This window comes from Ochotona curzoniae, unplaced genomic scaffold (genome assembly GCF_017591425.1).
Source record: "Ochotona curzoniae isolate NIBS_2020 unplaced genomic scaffold, NIBS_Ocur_1.0 scaffold_4506, whole genome shotgun sequence".
Classification (NCBI taxonomy): Eukaryota; Metazoa; Chordata; class Mammalia; order Lagomorpha; family Ochotonidae; genus Ochotona; species Ochotona curzoniae.
The window spans coordinates 18,100,850-18,124,993 of NW_024467119.1; the positions used below are offsets into that span (position 1 = coordinate 18,100,850).

At 45.6% G+C, this 24,144-nt stretch overlaps 1 protein-coding gene across 4 annotated transcripts in view; it reads right to left on the minus strand.

The window, feature by feature from the left end:
• ANKRD17 (ankyrin repeat domain 17) overlaps positions 1 to 6,572 on the minus strand; it is a 160,587-nt gene extending 154,015 nt beyond the window's left edge. For 2 of the 4 annotated variants that reach the window (XM_040967477.1, XM_040967473.1), the window contains exons 1-2: positions 6,366 to 6,572; positions 6,063 to 6,284 (exon numbers count right to left, since the gene is read on the minus strand). In XM_040967477.1, the coding sequence (XP_040823411.1) occupies positions 6,063 to 6,284; positions 6,366 to 6,572 (429 nt within the window). Of the gene's footprint in view, positions 1 to 6,062; positions 6,330 to 6,365 lie in introns of all 4 variants that reach the window. The other 2 variants (XM_040967475.1, XM_040967472.1) reach the window with 1 other exon arrangement.
• Positions 6,573 to 24,144: the final 17,572 nt, after the last annotated feature.

Sequence of the window (24,144 nt, forward strand, 5' to 3'; positions counted from 1 at the left end):
AAGCTTGGAAAAGACAACTTGCTCACAGTGTCTGCCCAGCTGCCACAAGGTCTTTTCCTCCATCCAAAAGGAATTATTTTAATATTTTCTAAAACGTCACCATGACTTGTTGCATTCAACATCATAGAATGTAACGGAGCAGGGCCTGGTGGCATGGCCTAGCGGCTAAGGTCCTCACCTTGAACACGCCAGGATCCCATATGGGTGCCAGTTCTAGTCCCAGCAGCTCCACTTCCCATCCAGCTCCTTGCTTGTGGCCTGGGAAAGCAGTCGAGGACGGTCCAAAGCCTTGGGACCCTGCACCCGTGTGGGATTCCCAGAAGAAGCTCCTGGCTTCAGATCAGCATAGCACTGGCCGTTGCGCTCACTTGGGGAGTGAATTAGTGCACTGAATATCTTCCTCTCTGTCTCTCCTCCTCTCTGTTTATCTGCCTTTCCAATAAATAAATAAATCTTAAAAAAAAAAAAGAATGTATTGGAGCAAATGAATGAGGAAAGTGAGGGAGGAAGGAGGGAGGGAGGGAGGGGCGAGCAACTCTGAGATTCCTGCTACGTGACCCTTCTAAACAAAAGTACTTGAAATCCTTCTTAATGAGTTTCTTGGCCTGTGAAATATTTCCTAGAAGCTTCCCAGCATTTAAATATTTTTGAAATGCACACACTTCATTCAGGATATATTTAACAATTTAACATCACTCTCACACCTCCCCAAACCTGCATTTATTTATTACTGCATTTCTAAAATATCAGTGTATCTAAAACAGTTTTATTCACCATTATTCACCTAGTACTGTGCATTACCTAGCATATAGTAGGGAAACATCAAACATTTACTGCAGAGTGAAATAAACTGGGCAGCACCTGCTTCATACAGTTATAGAAAAAATAAGAATACACAACATCTTGGCCCAGCCTAGTAGCCTGGTGGCTAACATCCTCGCCTTGCACATGCCAGGATCCCCTATAGGTGCCGGTTCTAATCTCAGCAGCTCTGCTTCCCATCCAGCTCCCTACTTCTGCCTGGGAAGGCAGCTGAGGATGGTGCTGGGACCCTGCATCCACGTGGGAAACCCAGAAAAGGATCCAGGCTCCTGGCTCCTGGCTTTGGATCAGCACAGCTCCGGCCGTTGTGGCTGCTTGGGGAGTGAATCAATGGATGGAAGATTTTCCTCTCCGTCTCTCTTCCTCTCTGTATATCTGCCTTTCCAATAAAAATAAATAAATCTTTAAAAAAAAATACACGACATCTGACATCACTTAACTTGTAATGATGCTATAAAGCAGGATTTACTATTATCACCATTTATATATGAAGAAAAAGAGGGAGAGAGAAATTAAAGCAATTTTTCCAAAGTCACAAAGTGAATGACGGATCAAAGGTTTGAGTTTAGTCTCCAGCCAGGGTCCGTGCTCTTAATCATTACCTACCCTTCACGCACAGTAGGCGTTAAACATTAGTTTTTCTGTTTTTAAAGTCTAAACCAGGAGAAAGCATTTGGCCTAGAGTTCAGAAATTGGTCAGGCATCTGCATCCTGTATCAGAGTGACTTAGTTCAGTTGCTGCTTAGGACTGACTCCAGCTCCCTGCTGATGCTGACCCTAGCAGGGTCACGTGGGAGACCCCAACTAGGTTCTGGGCTCCCGTCTTCAGCCAGGCCCAGCCCTGGCCCTTGTGTATATCTGGAAAGGAACCCAATAAATGTGAGCACCTTCTGTCTCAGCCTCTCTTGCTTCTCAAAGTTTAAAAACAGAAAAGTCTAAATATATGCAGAAGGCTGAAGGCACCTGACCTAACACACATTCAGCAATCAAGGCCCATTGGGTTAACTGTGCTCCCTTCTAATACCGAGGGAAGACCACTAACACTAAGAGAAGTAATTAAGCAAATGAAATACAAACTTCAGCTATTCAAAGGCCCTGGCTCTAAGAACAGGGGAAGAAATTCTATTATTTTTCTTGCTTTCCTGAATGAATTCTGAATACTCCCTAAGCACCAGTTATTCACTGAAAATGTTTCTTAATCCAGTACTATGCTTAAGCAAGACAGAAAACAAGATAATTATCATTAAGACAGAACTGTTGCTTCAAAGATCTTAATGTCTAGTTTATAAATTCTGCTGCTCAATTAAGAGATGAAACCCAGGAACAAGGAAGCTTCCCAGCACTAATTTAGGATTCTAAGAATTAAAACATTTTTCATTAAGGAAAAACAAGTTGGGATGTGAATTCAAGAAACACAATTTGGGCCCGGCACGGTGGCGCAGAGGTTAAAGTCCTTGCCTTGCACACCCTAGGATCCCATATGGGCACCAGTTCTAATCCCGGCAGCTCCACTTCCCATCCAGCTCGCTGCTTGTGGCCTGGGAAAAGCAGTCAAGGATGGCCCAAAGCTTTGGGACCCTGCACCCAAGCAGGAGATCCGGAAGAGGCTCCTGGCTTCGGATTGGCATAGGATCGGCCCGTTGAGCTCACTTGGGGAGTGAATCATTGGATGGAAGATCTTCCTCTCTGTCTCTCCTCTCTGTATATCTGACTTTGTAATGAAAATAAAATACATCTTAAAAAAAAAGAAACACAATTTATTTCTGAAATAAATTTTCTTTCATTTTCTTAACCTTACCTCTTCTATGTCTCAATAAATATTCCTGCCAGCTCTGCAAAGTCTTTAGGCACTAAGTACTAATTTATTTACTGGTTTCCCTTGGCTAAAAAATCTTCACTAGGTTTATCTCTTTAGAAGCACACATTTCACACAAACATAGACCAAACACCAACTGCTACTGTCTCCACGTTTTATAAATTTTCAATACACCTGTGCTTTTACTAATAAGCTTTCCCTTTGAAGTCTGCTTTAAATATAACTGACATTATTCAATTATATTTAAAAATGCACTCAACAGAATGCAATGTTATTTCTGAAAAGAAGCATCAACTCCTGCACTTTCAACATTCCTAACCTAATTAACTTAGTCCAAAAACTTGGGAAAGAAGAGCATGATGGCTTCATGTTATGGAAACTCCTTTCTATTTCCTTACTGAATAGGAACTCACTGAAGGCAAGAAAGTTGTACACTTTCAATTTTAGATATAAAGAAGGGAAGAGAAGAGAGCTCGTCATCTATTTTTCCTCCAAGTGCATCCAGAGTTATGGAAATTATATGAAACATGACTATTTTATTCTGGAATCCTTCTGGAGAAATCTATTTCCCAATGATCTGCTCTAATAAGAATTACACTTTGGTTCTTTAATATTAAAATTCTCATTGATCCTCCTTTCCTTCCATTTGCTGTTTCAGCAGAAACAGAGAACAGCTAGGAGCAGTTCTTCACTGCCAACCTATACATTTTTGTTACACTAAATTATCCATGTAGCACAGTGGATTAAGACGCCACCTGCAGTGCAGGCATTTAAGTAATCACTGCTTTCAGTCAGGGCTGTGCCACTACTTTCACCTATGATGCTGACAATGTGCCTGGGAGGGCAGAAGAGGTCCAAGTGCTTGCACCCTTGCACGCATGTTGGCAACCATGGAGTCGCAGCCTGCAGGTTTCACTGCAGCCACCTGGGGGGTGAACCAGCAGATGCAAGTGCTCTCATGTGTGCGGCTTGCATGTTCTCTCTCAGGCTGCCTTGCAAATAAATTTTTTTAAAAAAACAACTGTAAAAACAAAAAATTTTCAACTTCTTCAGATAAATATTGCAAAAGCATAATCTTTCATATTCTTTATAAACTTGCATAATTTTTTACTGCAAGGATAGTCTCAGGATCAAAACATTTACTTTTTTTTTTAGTTGTATAGCTTAGAACAGAATGAATTAGGAAGAGGATTTAAATTCTGTGACTTTTGCCATAAGACTTCCCAGCTCTAGAAAGTCAAACCTTCTGCTGTCACTTCAGGAAAGCAGTAATTAAGGCAAGCATTGCCCAGCCTGCCCAGTGAGCCTGCAGTGTAAAGGAACCAGAAGTGCAGGGCCAAACTCCTCCTTTCAGCAGCTGGTCCCTCATCACAGACTTGCATGGATGAGTTTCTTAATGGTCGCACTAACACTTTCCCTGACTCATCTTCATCAAACATGACAAATCCATTGATTACTGTGCAGGAGCCAGTAAAAGCACATTAACACAACAACATCAGCCATGTTCCTCTAACTGATCAGTCAACATACACCATTCCTGTTTTCCAAGAACAAACCTGACTCACAAAATGAACATACCTACAAACTTATGGTCAAACTTATCCCTACAACTGAGAGGATTACTAGAAGTCTCACTCACTAGGCCACATTCTAATGGACAAAACTACCTAGATCCATAAAGTCAGCTGATAAACATTCCAGCAAGTATTATTCAATTATCACAGTCCTGTTTCAAACCACACCCTGATATTTTGGAGAATTTAAGATCCAGATGAATTATTGGTATTTTGCCTACATCTGCAGGACTGAATTATCTTGCAATTAAGTGCCTAAGCTTTTCACAGAATCAAGAAGAAAACGTAAGGAATCCATTCTGACTACAAGGTATACCGGTCGAAGACAACAGAAAACCCTGGCTTGTACTTTTGCTACATCCCACTATGATTCCATTTCCTCTCAGGTTTGTCTTCCTCCCTTCCAAAATAAAGGAATCCGGCTAGATTACTTTAAATTCCATACAGATTTACTGGAGATAAGGATCACACATCTTTTCTCGCAACTGCTTCAAATGCAGCCTGAGTAACATCCCATCCCGAAACATCCAATCAGGACAAAAAAAACTCTGTCCATACAAATCTCCCCTCAGAACACAACTCTTCCATCTCTGCGGCATTCATCATCCAACTCCTATCTCTCTTGAACTTCACTCCGTCTGAGGTAAAACAATTTCAGTCAAAAAACCCTTGCAGACGTGTTTCTCTGTTCGAACAGGGGTCAGATGCAAAGAATGCAATTCCGAGAGGCTGCCAGCCCTGGCCAAGGGAAGCCCTACATTGGTGCAAAGGAACACAAGGCTGGCGCTACTTCAGCCCAGGCAGCAGCTCTCACTTAGCACCAAGCTCCTCATCGGCCTTTAGCGCTACCTTCCCCGGCTGTCTCAAATCGCAATTCCTCCACATCAAGGTTTTTCTACTTTCCATTCCCGGCAGAGGACAAGCGAGGTAAAGCCACGGTGCTAACCTAAGCTCGCAGCTGGCTGTCAGCGGGCTCGGCCAGGGCCTTCGAGAAGGAACCAGGGCCTGCACCGCCGCCTGCCTGTGGGCCCAGGGAGACATGACCAAGTGTTATTATGAAACCAGATCACTAGGACAAACCAAGACGCCTTCCTAGTCCAACTCACCATAACCAGGCCTGGCTCCGAAGCACATCGCTCGGCTGCCCCACAGGCCTTGGAAAAACGACAGGTCCTCCTTTAATTCTTTCTCAGAAAGGAAGCATTTGGAGATGGACAGGTATGTATGTGTGGAGAGCAAATTTTTTTTTCCATCCACTCTACTGCTTATTATACACGTATGTGACTATAACCTCAGATTCCCGAAAACCCTGGAGAGATCGAGACGTTAACTTGGGCAGCCATCATAGTTATTTCAAAACCAGACACACAGAAAACCAAAACCTGCTCGGGGCAGTGTGGAAAAGTACAGCTTCTCACGTGTCTCTCTCTCTCTCACACACACACACACACGCACGCACACACGCACGCACACGCAAGGACTCCGCTCCCAGAGCCTTACGACCGTCCCTCCCGGGCTGCCCCCGCGCCCGCCGCCCGCAGCCAGGGCGCTGCCCCTGCCCGGTGCCCAGGAGGCCCGCCGACCTCTGCCCGTCCCCCTCGGGCCCGGGGCCCGCCCCCCTGGCCCCCCGGCCCGCCCGGTGTGCAGCGCGGGGCCCGCGGCCATCCCTCCCCAAACATGGTCGTGCGTGGGAAAGCGGCCCGCGGGGGGCCCCGCACGTGTCCGCTGCCCTGCGCCCCGCGAGCCGGGGGCGCCCCCCGTCCGCCTGCCTGCTCCCTCCCCGAGACACCGACCCGCCGCGATCCAAGCCCCCTCCCAGCCCCTCCATCCTCGGAAACCCAGGCCCTTGCCTCAGAAACCTCCTCTTCCTCGTCGTCGTCGTCGTCCTCGTCTTCCTCGCTGTTGTTGCTGCTGCCGCCGCCGCCTCCTCCCCCGCCGCCGCCGCCGCCGCCGCTGTTGTCGCTGTCGCTGCTGCTTTCGCTGCTGCTGGGGGGTCGGCAGGTCCGGTTCCGCTTGGCCTTGTGGTGGTGGTGGTGGTGGTGGTGGTGGAGCTGCAGCTGCGGCGGCTGCTGCTGCGGCGGCTGCTGCTGCGGCGGCTGCTGCTGCTGCTGCTGCTGCTGCGGCTGCGGCTGCTGCTGCGGCGGCGGCGGCGCCGGCGGCTTCTTCTTGAGGAGCAGGTCACACACTCGCACCATCCCACGAGGAGACGAGGCCGAGCGAGCCCCGCCGACCTCCGCCGCCGCCGCCGCCGCCGCCGGGGGGGGCCCCGCCGCCGCCGCCACGGCCGCCGCCGCCGCCACCGGGGGGCTCCCTTCTCCCTCGGCCGCCGCCGCCGCCGCGGGCACCGCCGCCTTCTCCATCCCCAGGGCGAGCGGGAGGGGCGCGGGGGCGACGCTCTGCCGCGACTCGGGCCGCACCGGGGTCGACGCAGCGCTCGGGGCCGCCGCCGCCGCCGCCTCGGTCACCTCTACTGCCGCCGCCGCCGCCGCCGCCGCTCCGCCAGCTCTCACCTCGTCTCGCGATACTGAGGGCGGGGAGCCTGCGGCGGGGAGGGAGGGAGGGAGCGAGAGGGCGCCGAGGCAGGCGGGGTGAGGGGCCCGGGCCGCCCCGACAGGCGCGGGCTGCGGCGGGCCGCGAGGGTGCCTCAGGAGCCGGCCTGCGACGGGCGGCGCGGGCAGGGCCGGGGCGCCCGCAGCGCTCTCTTCCTCGCTTCTCGCCCCCCGCCCCGCGTCACACATTACACACTCGCGGCCCTGCCGCCCTCCCTTCTTCCTTCCTGCCCGGGGACTAGAACGCAGCCGCAGGCGGAAGTGCGGCTGACGCCATCAGCCGTCGCCCGAGCGATTTCGCGCGAGCGGCCCCGAGAGCCGAGTGAGGTGTGACGGGGGCCCCCCGCGTCGCGCCACGGTGCGTGGGGCGGGCTCCGGGCGGCGTGGGAAGCGGGCGCGCGCGTGGGCCCGCACTTTGTTCGCCCGAGTCTGAGGCCAGCGGATCCGGGAGGTGGGGCCTCGTGCGGCACTGCGGCGCCTGCTTGGGCTCCGGGCCATGTTCTCCACCGCCAAATCGAAAGTTAAAAGAGCTTTGGATGCTGAGATGTGGCTTCGTGGAGAGGAACTTCTTGGCTCAAGTTTCAGTCTTGACTCAGGGACTTCCGGAACCTGCGTGCACACACGTGTTGTGTGACGGAAGTGGACTAGACGTTTGAATTCACTGTATGGCCCTAAAGTTTCCAAAGGGGAGACGGTGGAGGGATCCGTGCCAGATGTGGCGGAGATGTCCGCAGGGACTCCGAGCTGGCTGTGCACGCCTACTGTGAGCCTCATCCATGATCATTTTTGTCTTACAATGAAGATGGGGCCGGGGCTGTGGGTTTTGAGTTTTCCGGTTGTCTGAAGACCTTGGAAGACTGGCAAAAAGGATAGTTTATGTGGCTTAACTCAGGATTACACATTTCTGGTCTAATACGAGTACAGTGGCATAAGGGGTAAAGAAACAACCATTAAAGACAGATGTACAAGAGAAAAAGTTTGTCTCAAGTGACATGGTTGCCATTTTAAGACTGCTAAGTTTAGCTGAGTATACCTGGGTTATTTTTTTTAAGCGTTTTCTTTGAGTGCTGGCAGAACCGCTTGAAATGTGGGCAGTTGCCAGTACAATACGGAGAACCATAGCAGAATTGGTGATGACTAAATCAATTCATTGAAACAAAATTTTATCATTTGCCTACTGTGTGTGTGATTTATAAAATCAGTCTTTCCAAGGGCTTCCTGTCTAGTAAGTGCCATAGTAAATATGCACAAAGTGCTAACCAGGTCCCTGTCTTCTCCTGCATTGGTGCGTTGAGTCCCAGTGTAGAAAATGCTACCTTATATTTACGTTGAATAATTCGACTGACTCCCTCTAAAGCACCTTTTAATCCCAAATCCTGTTTTACAGAATGCAGATCGTGGCTCCATTTCGTTATATAACTACTTGAACTTTGTCGACAAGGTTGAGGTTATTAATATTAAGCACAGATTCCTTCCATTGTCCAAGTTCTAGAAGTATTCTGATCTTCCTTTCTGCTAGTGTCAGAGGAATGTGAGGTTCATCGTTCTTGGGTGAGATTAACCTTCTGTCCAAATTCGGGTTCCAATTCCCCTTCTCCCCATTCCGTGTTTTATCTTTTCTGTCTTCACATCTCCAAAAACTCTGGTTCCTTTGCTTATCCTTCTGTAGCCCTTCACTCTAGTTTTTTTTTCTACACCAACTTTCTTTGAAAAATATTTTCCATTTAGAAATGCTTTGGTTATCTGAAATTCATCATCCGGTGAATTCTAACTTCTGTACCTGTCACACTGGCAAAAATGCTTTCTTTTTAAAAAAATGTTTCTTTTTTTTTACTGGAAAAAACAAAAATGCTATCTTTACAACTATCCCATTATTTGGAAGAAAATCACTCCTTGCATTTTGAGTAGTGAATTGATCTTTCTGGAACTACTAAAGTAAAGTAGAAACTGTTAGAATAAATATGCCCCAGGAGTGACTTTGCTTTTGTTATACAGTATTAATTTTTTTTTTTAGGACTGGCCAAGCATTTGTGAAACATCTCTCTCTCTCTCTCTCTCTGTCTCTCTCTCAAGACATTTTTATTTCCAAGGCAGATTTTACCTGAAACAGAAGGGAAGACAGAATTCTTCCATCTGTTGGCTCAATCTCCAGATGGCCAAAAGGGCCAAAGTTGAGCTAGTCCAAAGGCAGGAGCTTCTTTTAAGTCTCCCATGTGGGTACAGGGAGCCGATTGTTTAAGCCACCTTCTGCTGCTCTCCCAGGCCATACACAGGCAGCCTAAGGATACTGCAACCTACTCTGGGCTGGGCTGCTCTTTGCCTTGGTTCTTGCTCTTACTTGCAGGGACTGACAAATGAATTCCTAAAGCTCCTCTATCAGTCTCTTCCCAGTGACAGATATTGTGCGCACCATAGTGGGTCTTGTCAACACTACTGGGTGCTTGACCCTCCTCCAGTCCTAGCAGCAATAGTGGCCTTACCCAGCTGGCCCACACCCATTCTGGTTCTTACTGTTGAATATTACAACCCAGCCATATCTGGTCCATGCCCTGACACATGACCCAATGGGAGCTGAGACCTACCCCAGCCTGTGCTACAGCCACCCTGGTTCTCATGAGTACCAGTGGGTACTTGAGTCTAGCCCAGTGTGGTGTGCCCCAGACGCAGCCCACACTCATGCTAAGGGCCACTGCAGCCACATCCAGCCCAGACCATCGCCCCCATTTTGGTTCTCACACTCACCAGTGGGAACCACAACTTAGCTCGGGCATCCCCTTAGGTCCCCACCTGGGGCTGCTCTCAGTCCCAAATCTTGTGCATGCCAGTAGTTGCTCTGACCCAGTTTGGCATAGTCCATCCCCCATCTTGGCCTTTGCGATTGGATGCTGTAGTTTGTTCTGCTCTTACCCGCTCCCAGTCCTAACTCTTGCTGGAGAGCACTATAGCCTTGCCCTGCGCAGTGTGCTCCCATCCTTGACTCATGCAAACCTGCAGGTGTGATAGCCTTGTTCGGCATGCCCTGCATTCCAGCCTGGCTCCTGCACTGGTCTTGCCTAGTCCACCCCCTTCCAAAGCCGACCCACACACTTGCTGATGGGTGGAGCTACCCTGCCCAGTCTGACCAACACCCAGGCCTGAATCACATACTCACCAGCCAGGAGCTATGGCCCACCGGGGGAATTTCCCAGGTTCCACCACCACACCCAAATCTTGCATGTGGCCCTCACCAAGCATAGACTACCCTCTCTGTCCTGGCCTATGTTTAAACAATGGATGTTGTGGCCCAGCCCACCCCACACCAGATTCTTGGATATGCCCGCAGGTGCCACAACCTGGACAAGCCTAGCCTGTACCCAACCAATGGGTACTGACCCATGAATGTCAGAGAGTTCCATGGTCATGCCTAGCTCAGCCCATCACCACCTCCATCTCCTAAGCAAACATGTGGATATTGCAGTTCTGCAGAGGTGGGCCCACACTTCCCCCACAGAATCTGCCCCCAGATACAATTGTCTTGCATGCTGGTTAGTACCATGGCCCAGCCTAACATTTCTCGTCCCCAGTTCTGACTCTTTCTAGTGGGTACTGTAATCCAGCTCTGCCAGGTAGGCCCCCAGCCTAAGCTTTAGTGTATAGCAGTGAGTGGTATTCAGCATTGGTCAGTCCTAACTACCCAGCTCTGGTCTGCTAGGTGATCTGCTGCTTAGGCCTGACTGTTAAAGGTCCTCACGTTTCCCTCTCAAGATCGCACCACTAGTTTATCCGAGGGCTTCGCCCAGTGCCACTGGGGCCTGGGCCACCCAACCCAAGCCCCACCTCCTGGGACAAGCAGACTCACCTGGTTGCAAGCAGGTAGTGGACCAATGGGTCCAAGCCTTTGCACCCAAGCCCCTTATCCCAGGGCTGGTTGGCCCCTCTGGCTCAGAGCACAAGGCAGGCTGATGAGCCCACACCTCCAGACCTGAGGGCTATTGATCGGATATTTTACATGAAGGTTACCTAATATCAGAGAGAACATATGCTATTTGTCATTTTGGAAATGATTAATGATTACTTATGAAGGATTATACTATTTGGAATAATACAGGGGAAATCAGTAAGGGGAGGAAATTTGGAGAGGATGTAATGGAAATCCCAGAGCCTATGAAAAAAAATAATAAATCTACATTGTGCTTTTTTAAAACAAAAGAAATCTTACCCTTCCTCATTACTGTTCTTATGTGAGCATAATGACCTTGAATTTTTAAAAATATTTATTTTTATTGCAAAGTCAGATATACAGAGAGGAGAAGAGACAGAGAGGAAGATCTTCCGTGCAATGATTCGCTCCCTTAAGTGACTGTAATGACCTGTTTGCACCAATTCAAAGCCAGGAGCCAGGAACTTCTTCTGGGAATCCCACACGGGTGCAGGGTCCCAAAGCTTTGGGCCGTCCTCAACTGCTTTCCCAGGCCACAAGCAGGGAGCTGGATGAGAAGTGGAGCTGCTGGGATTAGAACTGGTGCCCATGTGGGATCCCAGCACAATCAAGGCAAGGACTTTAGCCGCTAGGCCACCACACCAGGCCCGACCTTGAAAATTAAATGTTAGAAATCAGTCAGAAGAGAGAAGGAACGTAACAAAAACACTGCTGAGAAGAGAATAACCCAATTAAGTGCTTTTGAAAGGAAATGTTTATATATTTATTTGAGGGCCCATTGCAATAGCTTAGTGGCTGAAGTTCTTGCCTTGCCTGTGCCAGGATCCCACATAGGTGGCCTGGGAAAGCAGTCAAGGATGACCCAAAGCTTTGGGATCCTGTACCCTTATGGGAGACCCGGAGTAGGCTCCTAGCTCCTGGCTTCAGATCAGCTCAGCTCCAGACATTGCAACTACTTGAGGAGTGAACCAGAGGACAGAAAATTTTGTCTCTTCTCTCTGTAAATCTGACTTTCCATTTTAATTTTTAAATGGAACATATTTATTTTAAGGAGTTACAAAATAGGGATGAGAGAGAGACTTTCAGTCCACTGGCCCACTCCCCAAATGACCACAATGGCCAGGGACTGGACTAGGCTTAAGCTGGAAACTTCTTGTGGGTTCTCCCCCATGGATGCAGATACCAAGTGCTTGATGCTGCTGCTTTCCCAGGCATATTAGCAGGAAGTTGGAACAGAAGTGGAGCTACCAGGACTTGAACCAACCAACATAATAGGATACTGGCGCAACAAATAATTAATAACAATAGCGGCTACGCCGCAGCACAGACCCTCAGGTATGCTTGTGAGAGAGAATATTGAGCTTTAGGACTATGTTACAGGAACTGAGATAACTATAACTAATTCAGAAGTCTGTGCCAGGAGTGGGCACAGGCAGTGCATTAAGCACATATTGTATTGATTTAATGATGAATCACCAAATGATGAAGAAGCAGGTTAGGAGGCAGAAAGGAAACCTTTGCTTACAGTGTCAGAATGGTAAAAATACCACCTGTACAACCCACATGGAACAAATCAAAAGAAGATAATGTATCTGTTAAGATTAACTTTAGAAGAAATAATTGAAAAGATTAAAAGTAGTAGTCTTTTCTGTTTTTAGCAAATTTTTAAAAAAGATTTTTTTTTATTGGACAGACACACAGAGAGGAAAAGAGATACAGAGGAAGAGAGATAGAGAGGAAGATCTTCCATCCACTGATTTACTACCCAAGCGACTGCAATGGCCAGAGCTGAGCTGATCCAGAACCAGGAGTCTAGAGCCTCTTCCGGGTCACCCATGCTGGTGCAAGGCGCCAAAATTTTGGGCCATCTTCAACTGCTTTCTCGGGCCACAAGCAGAGAGCTGGATGGGAAGTGAGGCTGCTGGGATTAGAACTGGCATCCATATGGGACAACAGTGTGTGTGAGGTGAGGACTTTAGTCACTAGGCTATTGTGTCGGGCCCAGCAATTTTTTTTAAAGAGATAAACTCAGTAAATAATGACCAAAAGTTATGATTTATGTGAAAGAAACATTTATGTGGAAGGTTTGGAAAAGTCGAGTTTCTGTAGGCCTCAAGCAGTACTTGAAGAAGAAATGAAACTAGAAGAGTTCTTGAGTGTAGTTCCCCTATGATATCTTTTTACAATAAAAATCAGTTAAAGGGTTTCTTCATCCCATCCGAAGCCATTTTAAATGCCCTTAAGGTAGCTATGATTCAGTTCTAGAGGCAAAAAAGTAACTTAGGGTTATGGAAAACAACATCTTTGAAGAAATTGTGTTAGAAATCAAAGCATGAAGCTAGCTTACTATCATTTTTCAGATTTTGAAACAGTGAGGATAACTGTTTAACCCCAAGCTTGCTTAAGTGGGAAAGCTTTAACAGCTTATAATAATCACATAGTGTGTGGCCATGGAGAAGACTGGGCGAAGAACATTTCAGAGAGGTTGCAGGCACTAAACGGAGTAGTGGACGAGGGAATGCCTTCCAAAGGCTAGAATTGGAATCTCATGTGAACTTTCTTCACTTTCAAGGGAGATGGGTCCTAAAATGCTGGTGCAACTTTTCATCAGTATTTTGTTTCAGTATTGCTCAAGGTCTCACATAGAATTTTTCCTAATGAGAGAACATGTGCTATTAGCTAAACCCGATCTACCATCCATATGTGAACTTGTGGGCATATTGAGTAATAGAAGAGATAACTTGTCATTTTAATTCCTAACTCATACCTGTACTTAAAGAAGATAACTGCTTAGTTTCCTGAAAACCCTAGCGTTTGAGCCTAATCAGTGACTAGAAAAACCTTTAGGTTGTCTCCCTTGGGGTGGAGTATACTCTGTATGAATAGAGGAAAAATACATATTTAGTTTTCAAAATACTAAAATCTTGCAGATGCTAGCTTTTTCTGGACCTCAGATTACATTTCCCAGCCTCTCTTGCAATTAGGTATTCAAGTTAAGTGTGTCTGTTAGGTTCTTACAGTAGTGAAGTATGAGTTGAAATGATGTATTCCAATTCCTATTTCTGAATTCGTTAGCCTATAAGCGTATCATGTGAACAGTTTCCCAAGATCTTCCCGTTTTTCCATCCACTCTGAGTGGTTACAGTGGATGCCGTGCATTACAGATGGTGAAACCATCAGGTGAAAGACCCTGGTTCCTTGAATCTTCACTTGGAGGATAGCTGCTTGCTGGGTAGAACACTTGTTTTAGGAACACTATGCATTTGTTCATGTTAAGTCTCTTACATTGGAACGTAATTAATCCTACTTAGAACTGTTCCTCTTTCCCCAAGAGCAGTCATCCATTGTCTAATCCTAACTCCCCTGCCACCAGAGTGGACCCATGATGACGCTGGCTGTTGTTCTGTGTCCCTTAGCCACAGCGATTAGTTCAGGAATGGGCAGATTAGGCAGACAACGCTGACCAGAAACACTGTGGACATGTTTATTAATGTTATTAAGAAACAGACTGTTAAGAAACAGAATTAAGTAAAAACTCAAGCTACCTCTGGCCTTTGGTCACTTTGTAGCACACAGAGCTACTCAAGAATGAGATTACAGGAGAGAGAGCCAGTCTCAGTGATACAGCCAAAGGGGTTAAACGTTCATGGACTGAGATATATTTTCTGGCTGCCTCCCCACTTTCAAATGAAAAATTCCAAGAGTTAAGAGTAAGATGTGGCCAAGAAGACTTGGGAATTTTAAAACAAAGTTTATGGCTCATACCCTAATTTCCACCTGGAATTGTTTATAAGTTAGGCTACTACAATCAAGTGGAAATGGCAACATAAAATGTTTAAACAGAAAGAACCATGAGGAATGTGTAACTACTCCTATTCTTAATTGTTCTTACATACAGAGGAATGAAGAGTTACAAAACTCCTTGAGAGGTGTATACGTGTGGCTTCTAGTAAGAGCTCAATTGCTTACCCTGGTTCTCCCACTGGAAAGTGTAATAGGAACCCTTGGTGGAAACCCTGCTGTGAATCCATGAATAGGGTGAAGCATGCCATTGACAAAGCACCCAAACCCACCATTTGTCAGACAAAGATGGAGGGAAAAACATTCACACCTTGAGACTGCAAGTTGTATCAACAATGAAACTTTCAACAACCAGTTTAGACAACATGCAGGCCAAATAGCCTTTTCCCAATGCTATGATAATGACCTTAAATCCTGGAACCAAAGTCGGAGAGTAGAAGAGCCTAATCATACCTCAAGCATCGAATTTCCTGAACTTTAATCCGAAACGGACATAAAAGTCAAACTGAAAGTGTGAAATCTCAAAATGGCAATGTTTCTGTATTTCTGTCAAGATCAAAGATTTAAAGGGAATTCGTAGAAAGATATTAGGATTTTGAAGTGTGCCATTAATTGAGGTCCAACCAGGAAGAGATCAACTTCCTAGCTAATTATCCAGATACAGTTGTAGTTCTAAAGGACCCTTTCTGCTTATCACCAGGAGTTCAACTGGCTGAGCCACATAAACCTGTGTATTACAGGTTTGGAAACTCCAGTCTGTCCCAGGCTAAAGTTGGTACAAACAGGCAAAGCAAGGGGTTGGAAACAGTAAAAGGTATCAGCAGGACCCTGGAACAAGTCTGATCCTTGATCATCTTGGGTATTTCTTGCTGAGCCATCCACTGAGCTATAACTTGGGTGCAAATAGAGATAACCCATCAGTATTTTCCTTCCTAAACTTAATTTTCAGCCTATAATTTTGAATGCAACGGCTGAAATAAAATTAGTTCATTTTAGCTGGTGAAAGGACAGGCATTGCATTGCAACCCATTGCAAAAGGACAGAAAAGGTTGATATACATGTTTGTCTTTGGTTTCTGAACCACATTGACCAAAAAGCTGCCAGCTGCCAACCCAGATTGTAAGAGAAACACCAAACAAAAACATCAAACCTTACAAAAGCCTATGAGTTCATAATTCCAATATACTGTCATCTGGGTAAGGGATCATAGCATGCTTTTCAGAAAACAGACCCAAGACTACTAGATTAAGTAACTAAGGACCTCATTTACTGGTTAAGGTTCTTTTATTTTCTCTGTTTAAAAAAATAACACTGTATATGAAAGGGGGAGAAAGAGAGGGAGAGATTGAGATTGAGATATCCCATCCACTGGTTTAATCTCTAAATGTCTGCAGCAGCCAGGGCTAGGCCAGTCCAAAGCCAGGAACCAAGAACACCATCCAGGTGTCTCATGCAAGTGGCAAAAACCGAAGTACTTGGGCCATCATCTTCCTCCCAGGTACATTAGCAGGAATCAGGATTGTAAACGGAGTAGCCATCATTCAAATTGACACTCCAATATGTTATGCAGGCATGCCAAGACAACAGCTTAACTCACTGCACTCCAGTGCCTATCCTTAATAAAATCTTTATCAATAATATCAAACACATCCAAAGAACTGCATCTAGACCCAACCAAAAGGAATGGTTACCATCCAAAATTCTTAATTTCCAAGCAGGATACAATAACTGGATTATGTTTTGGCATATCTCCTGCTGAGGAAATTAGTATTTCAAGTGTCCATAGAATAATTAGATTGTCTTGTAGTGTAGTGTTTTTCCCGCTATATGTGTAGAGAGAAGCATGATGGATGCTAGGTAGTTACCCGCTGGAATATAGTATACAATGTTTTTTGTCTGCTTGTTTCCAGGAAATGCTTTTCTTCTACCTGGTAAGACTTGATTGTGAGACTTTTTTTTTTTTAATTCCTCTGTCACAAAGATATAGGCACTTGAGCCAAGCCAATCACTCCAGAGTCAACTAGGAAAGTGTTGCTAACACTGAAACTGCTATCAACCATCTTTGATGCAAAACAGAGCAAGCTTATCTTTCTGTATGGTAGCAACATTACAAAACAGATAATTAGTAAATAGGAAGATGATGTCATTCGAAAGCCAGGACCACAGACTCATTCATCGTCATTATTAATTAAGTGAACACTGGTTCTGCCTTGTCTCCCAATTACCTTGCCACCTCACTTCAATCATCTTAAAGTAGACTTCATTCATTTGCAAGTAGGAAATTTCTGACTAATGGTATGGACTCTTGGCTGGCACAGTCTCATTCTTAGAACATTCTACAAATGTAATGGGGCAGTGGTTCTAGTTGCCCTCCTTCCTATCGTGGAGATTTCCCAATCAAGTGCCTTCCCTAGAGGAGTAATATGACTTTATTAAAGAATATTGTGGTCTGTTGTCACTACCTAACCTTCAAACTCATTGACCTCTTTTCAGTCCCAAATTTACCTGACTCTTGTGGTATTTGTTATGATTGTTGGCAGTGCCCATAACTATCTCAAAGAAATAATTCCCTTCTCTCTCTTACCTAGATTCTAAATTATTTGGGAAACTAGGATGAGTAAAAGAGTGCCAAAATATCACTTAATTAATTATAAGCTAAGTTGATTATGTTGCTTTGTATGAAATCCAGGAAAGCCTGCAAAGTAGTTCTTAGGTTTGGAGCTACTAATTGATAGTTCATAGCAAGACTTGACAAGGTTAGCCTGACGGATCAAATGAAAATTTGTTTTATAGACAATCCTGTTAAGATCCTCTTTTTTTTAAAAAGATTTATTTTATTATTTTTATTACAAAGTCAGATAAACAGAGAGGAGGAGAGACAGAGAGAAAGATCTTCCTTCTGATGACTCACTCTACAAGTGACCGCAATGGCCAGTGCTGTGCTGATCCAGAACCAGGAGCCAAGAACTTCCTCCAAGTCTCCCACACAGGGTGCAGGGTCCCAAGGCTTTGGGCCATCCTCAACTGCTCTCCCAGGCCACAAGCAGGGAGCTGGATGGGAACTGGAGCTGCCAGAATTAGAACCAGAACCCATATGGGATCCTGGTGCGTTCAAGGCGAGTACTTTATCCACTAGGCCACACCACCGGGCCCAAGATCCTCTTAAGATGTTAATATTCACAAACACTCTTTCTCTGTCTTTTTTTTTTTTTTAAGTATTTACTTATTTACTTGTTTTACTTGAAAAGTGAGAGAGAGAGAGGTCTTCCATCCACTGGTTGACTTCCTGAATGGCCACAATTGCCAGATGAAGCAGTCTTAAGTCTTAAGCTTCTTCTTGGTCTCTGATGTGGGTGCAGGGGCTCAAGGACTTGAGCCATCCTCCGCTGCTTTCCCAGGCCATAAACAGGGAACTGGACCAGGAAGTGAAACGGCTGGTACATGAGCCAGTGTCCATATGGGATGCCAGTACCAACAGGTGGAATATTAGCCTATTATATCACTCACTGCACCACAGGTTTTCTAATGTAAGTAACAGCCTTCCCAAGTATAGAGAAAGACCTAGAATTAATTGAGGTCCTTTCGTAGGAAGCAAAATTAGAAATAAGCAAGATATGGTCTATAGTAACATCATTGCCATTTCTTCATACTCATTTTTTTTCAGTTTCCACCATAACATCCTATTTATTGTTTTATTTTTATAGTTATAATATTTTTGTAGGGAGGTCTTTCTTCTACCTGGATCTTAAACTTGAAGAGTTCTCTGTGATTCCAGCTTTTCACTGTGCCAGTTCTACACACATTCCCTAAGCAAACTGATACAGTTTCAGCTTTGGTTCCCATGGTTAACATTAATGATTCCACAACACATTTCTAACCTGTCTAGATCTAGGACTGTTAGTGGAATTACCGTGTTTTAGCTAATATTTCTTCTTCTTCTTCTTATTATTATTATTTATAGTGTTCACATAGTTGATAAAAGTGGGAAGGATCAAGGATTAGGAGAAACAGGGTGACACCATTGTTTCCACATTTTTTTTTCTTCCTTTTGTGTCTGGGGGAAGAGGGGAGACAAGTGGAGAAGCTGCACCCAGCCTCCCAACCGCCCCAGTAACCATGGGGGACTGTCACCCAATATCAATCCAGGGTCCCTTTTGTGGAGGAGCATGCTCTGACGGATCTGCTTAAGTGTTTGGATGGTTCTGAGATGCTGTCTATCTTGATGATCCAACGATGAGGAAATCCTTCCAAGGTCCATTGGCTGACGTAGTCCACCTTAGAGTCTCCATTTGCCCAGATATTTGCTGTCATCACTTGGCTGAGGTAGTTGTCTAATATGTCCTCCTTCCTCTGCTATGGTACCAGATGTCATCTGCAGGCCCCAAAGGGCTGCCATATCCTCCATGGGCACCAGGGCCTCCCATCCACTGCTCCATCTTTTCCACTGAGGGGGCCCAGTTCTGACACATGCACTCTACGGTCAATCCACCAATCCTGTAATTTTTCCCATGATTGGAATTCTGAGTCTAGTGTGCAGTGCAGGGGGGCATCCCCTAAGACCTCATCTGAGATGATCCCAGACTTGACTCGTGTGTGTTTGCCAGTATGGGATCTGGATCACTCCATCCCCCCACATCAGTCTGTATACACACTGGTAATTGTAATTGCTGTTTTAGTTCTGTCTCCAACCCCATCTCATGCAAACCAATGGATGCCACAGCCCATACCAACCTAACCCACTACACACTTCGCCCTTACACACACACCAGTGGGAACTGTAGCCTAGTTGGTGCAACCCCCAAAAACCCCTCCACACACACTGGCCTACTTCCTGCACTGGTTCCTGTACTTGCCAGTATGTGCAGCAGACTGGTCCAGTCTGTCCCACATCCCATTCAGTTCTCGTACATATTGTGCATTAGACCCTAGTTGGACCCAGCTGGCCCCACTATCCAGCCCACACGCATGCAGGCAGGTGCCACCACCTATCTAGTCAGCCCCTTCCCCAGCCCTAGCTCTCATGTTCTCCAGTGGGAGATCTTGCACTTTTCAGGTGGTCCTGCAGTCTAGTTTGACAGGATTTGTCCCCAATCCAGGTACTTCCCAGCCAACGCTGCAGCAGAGCTCAACCAGCCTGCTGTTACTCTGGTTCATGCATCTCATGCATGCACCAGTGGATACAGTCGGTTAACCCAACCTGGCTGTCCCCCAAACCAGTTCACATGCAGATGTTGTAGCCTGCCCAGCCTGGTCTGCCCGCAGCCCCAGTTCTCATGCTTACCAGTGGGAGCAGTGGCCCAGCAGAGGAATCTACAGTGCTTCCCCACCAGGCTTGTACCACTCCCCCAGGTCTTACATGTGCTGGTGGGTGCTGCGACCCAGTCTGGCATGGGCTGCCTCATCTTGGCATTTGCTGGTAGGTTCCCAGTTTGTGCTCGATTTTAGCTCACGCTAGTAGGTATAAGCCAATAGTTATTTAACCATTATCTCCAACCTACACAAAGATTATCAAATCTTTTCTATCTTTATTTCTCGTTAGTTTCTTTGTCCTCACAATGACTGCCTCAATTTGACTTCAACCATCTTTAACTCATACTATTGCAATTATCATTTAATCTCTGCATCTGATCCGCTTAGTTTCTTTTATCCTCTATATTGCCACTTAGGTTGCTTGTCTTCCTTGTAAAAATGATTGCTTTCTGAAAAGGAGAACAGTATATGTTCATTGTAAAAGTTTATAGAATACCAAGAAGCACACACATAAAAACATATGATCTGATTAGCTAGATATAGTTATTGTTGGACCCAGTGCGATGGCTCAGTGGCTAAATCCTTACCTTATATGTGCAGGATCCCATTTGGGTGCCAGTATGTGTCCCAGCTGCTCCATTTCCCATGCAGCTACCTTCTTGTGACTTGGGAAAGCAGTAGAAGATGGCCCAAAGCTTTGAGACCCTGCAACTACATGGGAGACCCGGAAGAGGCTCCTGGCTACCTGCTTCAGATGGTCTTAGCTCCAGCCATTGTGGCCACTTGGAGAGTGAACCAGTAGATGGAAGATCTTTCTCTCTGTCTCTCCTTCTCTGGAAATCTACCTTCCTAATAAAAAATAAATCTTTAAAAAATTAGTGGTTGTTGACATTTTAGTTTAAACTTTTACATGATATTTTCTCCACATATTTTTAAGGAAAATACAAATCCCTCATCTATATTTTGCATGCTTTTTAGATGCATATGGTATTTCATCCGTAATATTTTAATAAACATATAATGGATATATTGATTTATTTAACATGTTGCAAAATGAAAGCCAAATTTGGTATGTGAATGTGCTATATTTTATCATCACATTTCAGTGATTTTTGAATTCTGAATGCCTTTATACAAGGCATGTTTTCTTCAATTTATCATGGTTTCCAAGTTCCTGCTATCATGAGCCTGATATTTACTCATTTTATGACATCTTTTTTGGAAAATAGTTTGTGTGAGTTTTTTTTTTTTAACTTTTACATTTGAGATGAAAATGAACAATCCACCCAATGTGAGGATGATTTTTCATTTATTCACCAAATATTTGGTTCTTACTATTTAGCATGCAATGTGTTAGGTGAAAAAAAATGACTTGCAAAGCAAAGTAAATTCCATGCATGTGGAAGGCAGAGTGTAGCAAGAAAGGAAGCAAGATTCCATCTGTTGATTCACTCCCCAAATGTCAACAATGGATGGGGCTAAGCCAGGCCAAATCTGGAAGCCCAGCCTGTATCCCATCCAGCTCTTGTGCACACCCATAGGTGCTGTGGTTTAGCTCAGCCTGAGCCACCACACAGACTCAACCCTGACATTTGCCAACAGATGCGCCCACCTTGACTAGCTTGGTCTGACCTCAGCCCTGGTTCTTGTGCTTACCAGCGATAGGCACAGCCTAGCACGAGAATATCCACTACAGGTTACCCTGTAGGCATGTTCCCAGCCCTAGATCTTAGGCCTAATAGTGGGTATGGCGGTCCAGCCTGACATGACTCACATCTAGTCCCAGCACTTGGCAGCTGATGCTACAACCTAGCCCAGCTGGCCCACAGCCATTCTGGCTCTCATGTGCAGCAGTGGGTACAGTAGCCTACCCCAGTCTAGCCAGCCCTCAAGAGGAGTAGCAGGGTTTGTAGTCCAATCTGACCCAGCTTGCACCCTGTCCTGGCTCTCATATAAGTGTGTGCTGCAGACTCACCCTGCCTTGCCCACCCCCAGACCCAGTTCACACTTACGCTAATGGGTACTGCAGCCCAGCCTAGTCTGGCCTGGTAGCAGTCCTGACTCTCATGCTCACAGTGGGAGCTATGCCTAGCAAGGAAATTCTCCAAGTTCTCCCACCAGGCCTGCCCCCAGTAATAGATCTTGTGTGTGCCAGGGGTGCTGCTACCTGGTCTGACATGCCCAACCCTCATTCCTGACACTCACCAGTGGGTGCTGTGGCCCAGCTCAACTGGCCTGCATCCATTCTAGATCTTACTGATGGGTGTTACAATCTGGCCAAGTGCAGCCCACCCCCAGACCTGGCTCTCACAATCACCAGCAGGTGCTGGAACCTAGCCCAGTCTCACCTGCCCCTAGACCCTGTCCACACACATGCCAATGGCCTTGCCTGGCCTGCTCTGCCCTCAACCCAGTCCTCGCATTCACCAGTGGGAGCAGCAGCCCAGCTGGGGAGTCCCTAGAGTTCCCCTACCAGGCCCATTCCCAGGCCTGGGTCCTGCATGTTCTGGCAGGGGTTTAACCCATTCTGACATTACCCACCCACAGCTTTTGCAAGTGCCAAGGGGCAGCTTGGTGTTTAGCCCATGCCAAGTCTCTCACATGGGCAGGTGCCTTGGTCTGAATCAGACATGCCCTTCAATTTCCCCACTCTAAAAGCCATTCCATCTCAGCTCCCTTGACTACTTGTGAGTGCAGTGTTCCAGTTTGTGGAAGACTCCAGAAGTCATTCCTTCCCTGTCAAACATGCCCTCAGCTGCTCCTATGCTAATACTTCCCAGATTCCCTTCCCCAATCTGCAACCCCTCACTGCAGGGTCTGGAGGATGTGTCATGGTGTGGAGTTCCCTGCCTTCCCACTTTAAAAAGAAAATGAAAAATGAGAAGAAAGAAGCAGCAGCTATGTTGGTATATTGGTGTAGGTAACACAAATGTGGCATTAATCAGGCCCAGAATGCCTGCCAGCCATTGACTGTTTTCTCCCAGCAGTGTAACACTGGCTTAGGTAGAAGGCAACTTAGGCAGTTGCATACTGTTGGAGAAACCATTGCTTGACTTTGCCACCCATGTTGGGGACCCAAATGGAGTTCCAGGTTCCTAGCTTCTTCTTGACCTAGCCTCAACAACTGTAGCCATTTGGGCAAGTGAATCAGCTAATAGACGTTCTCTCAATATCTCTCCTTTGGTCACTCAGACATTCAATAAATACATTTTAAAAATGTAATAGTATGTTTAAAAAAAACAGTATTCTTCACTAAACATAATGGATTCCAACTGAGACTATTTTGTTGAAAATGGCAAGATTTCATTTTTTTTTTTTATGCCTGAGTAGTATTCTATAGGTGAAATGTACTACAGTTTCTTTATCCAGTCTTCTGTTGATTGGTATCTGAATTTGTTTCCATGTTTTAGCTATAGACATGGAATTGCAGATAGCTCTCTCAAATGCAAATTTCATTTCATTTGGATATATTGCCAGGAGTATGATTGCTAGATCATATGATAGATTTCTTTTCAGTTGTCTGAAGAATCTGTATGCTGACTTCCACATTAATATTATTATTAGATAAAATAGATTTGAGAGCAAAAAAATATTGGTAGAGATGAGGGACATATAGCAGATTCTTTGAAAAATACAAAAAGACAGGATGTCCTGGAACAATGCATTAAGCCACCACTTGAAATGCTGGAATTCCATATATGTGCACGTTCTAGTCCTGGTGGCTCCAATTCTGATACAGCAAACTTTCAATGAACCTTGCACTTATTAGCATTAATATAACAACCACAACTTTCTTTTGTTAAGAACTTAAACAAGAAAACATTTATTTGTTTATTTGAAAGGCAGAGTTACAGAAGAAAAGAATGAGGCAGAGAAACAGAAATCTCCAAATTGCCGGTTCACTCCCAAATGGCCTAACCAATTGGAGTTGGGGTAGGTCAAAGCCAGGAGGCGGGTATTCTTCCAGGTTGGACCATCTCCTGCTTCTTCCCAGGAGCATTAACAGGCAGCTGGATCAGAAGTGGAACAGCTGGGACTCAAACTGGCACCGGTATGGGTTGTAGGCATCAGAGGCAGAAGTTAACTTGTTACCTTTCTGCATGCATTAAGCAAAGTTGAATCTTGCTATTTTTAATCAAAATTTATAACTTTTATCTTTTAAGAAGTAAAATTTTGACCATTTAATGTGATTATTGATGCATTATGGCTTAATTACACTGTCTCGTTTGTTCTATCAGTTCCTTGTTCCTTTTTATTTTTTTAAGATTTATTTATTTATTGGAAAGTCAGATATACAGAGAGGAGGAGAGACAGAGAGGAAGATCTTCCATCCAATGATTCACTCCCCAAGTGAGCACAATGGCCGGTGCTGTGCTGATCCGAAGCCAGAATCCAGGAACCTCTTCCGGGTCT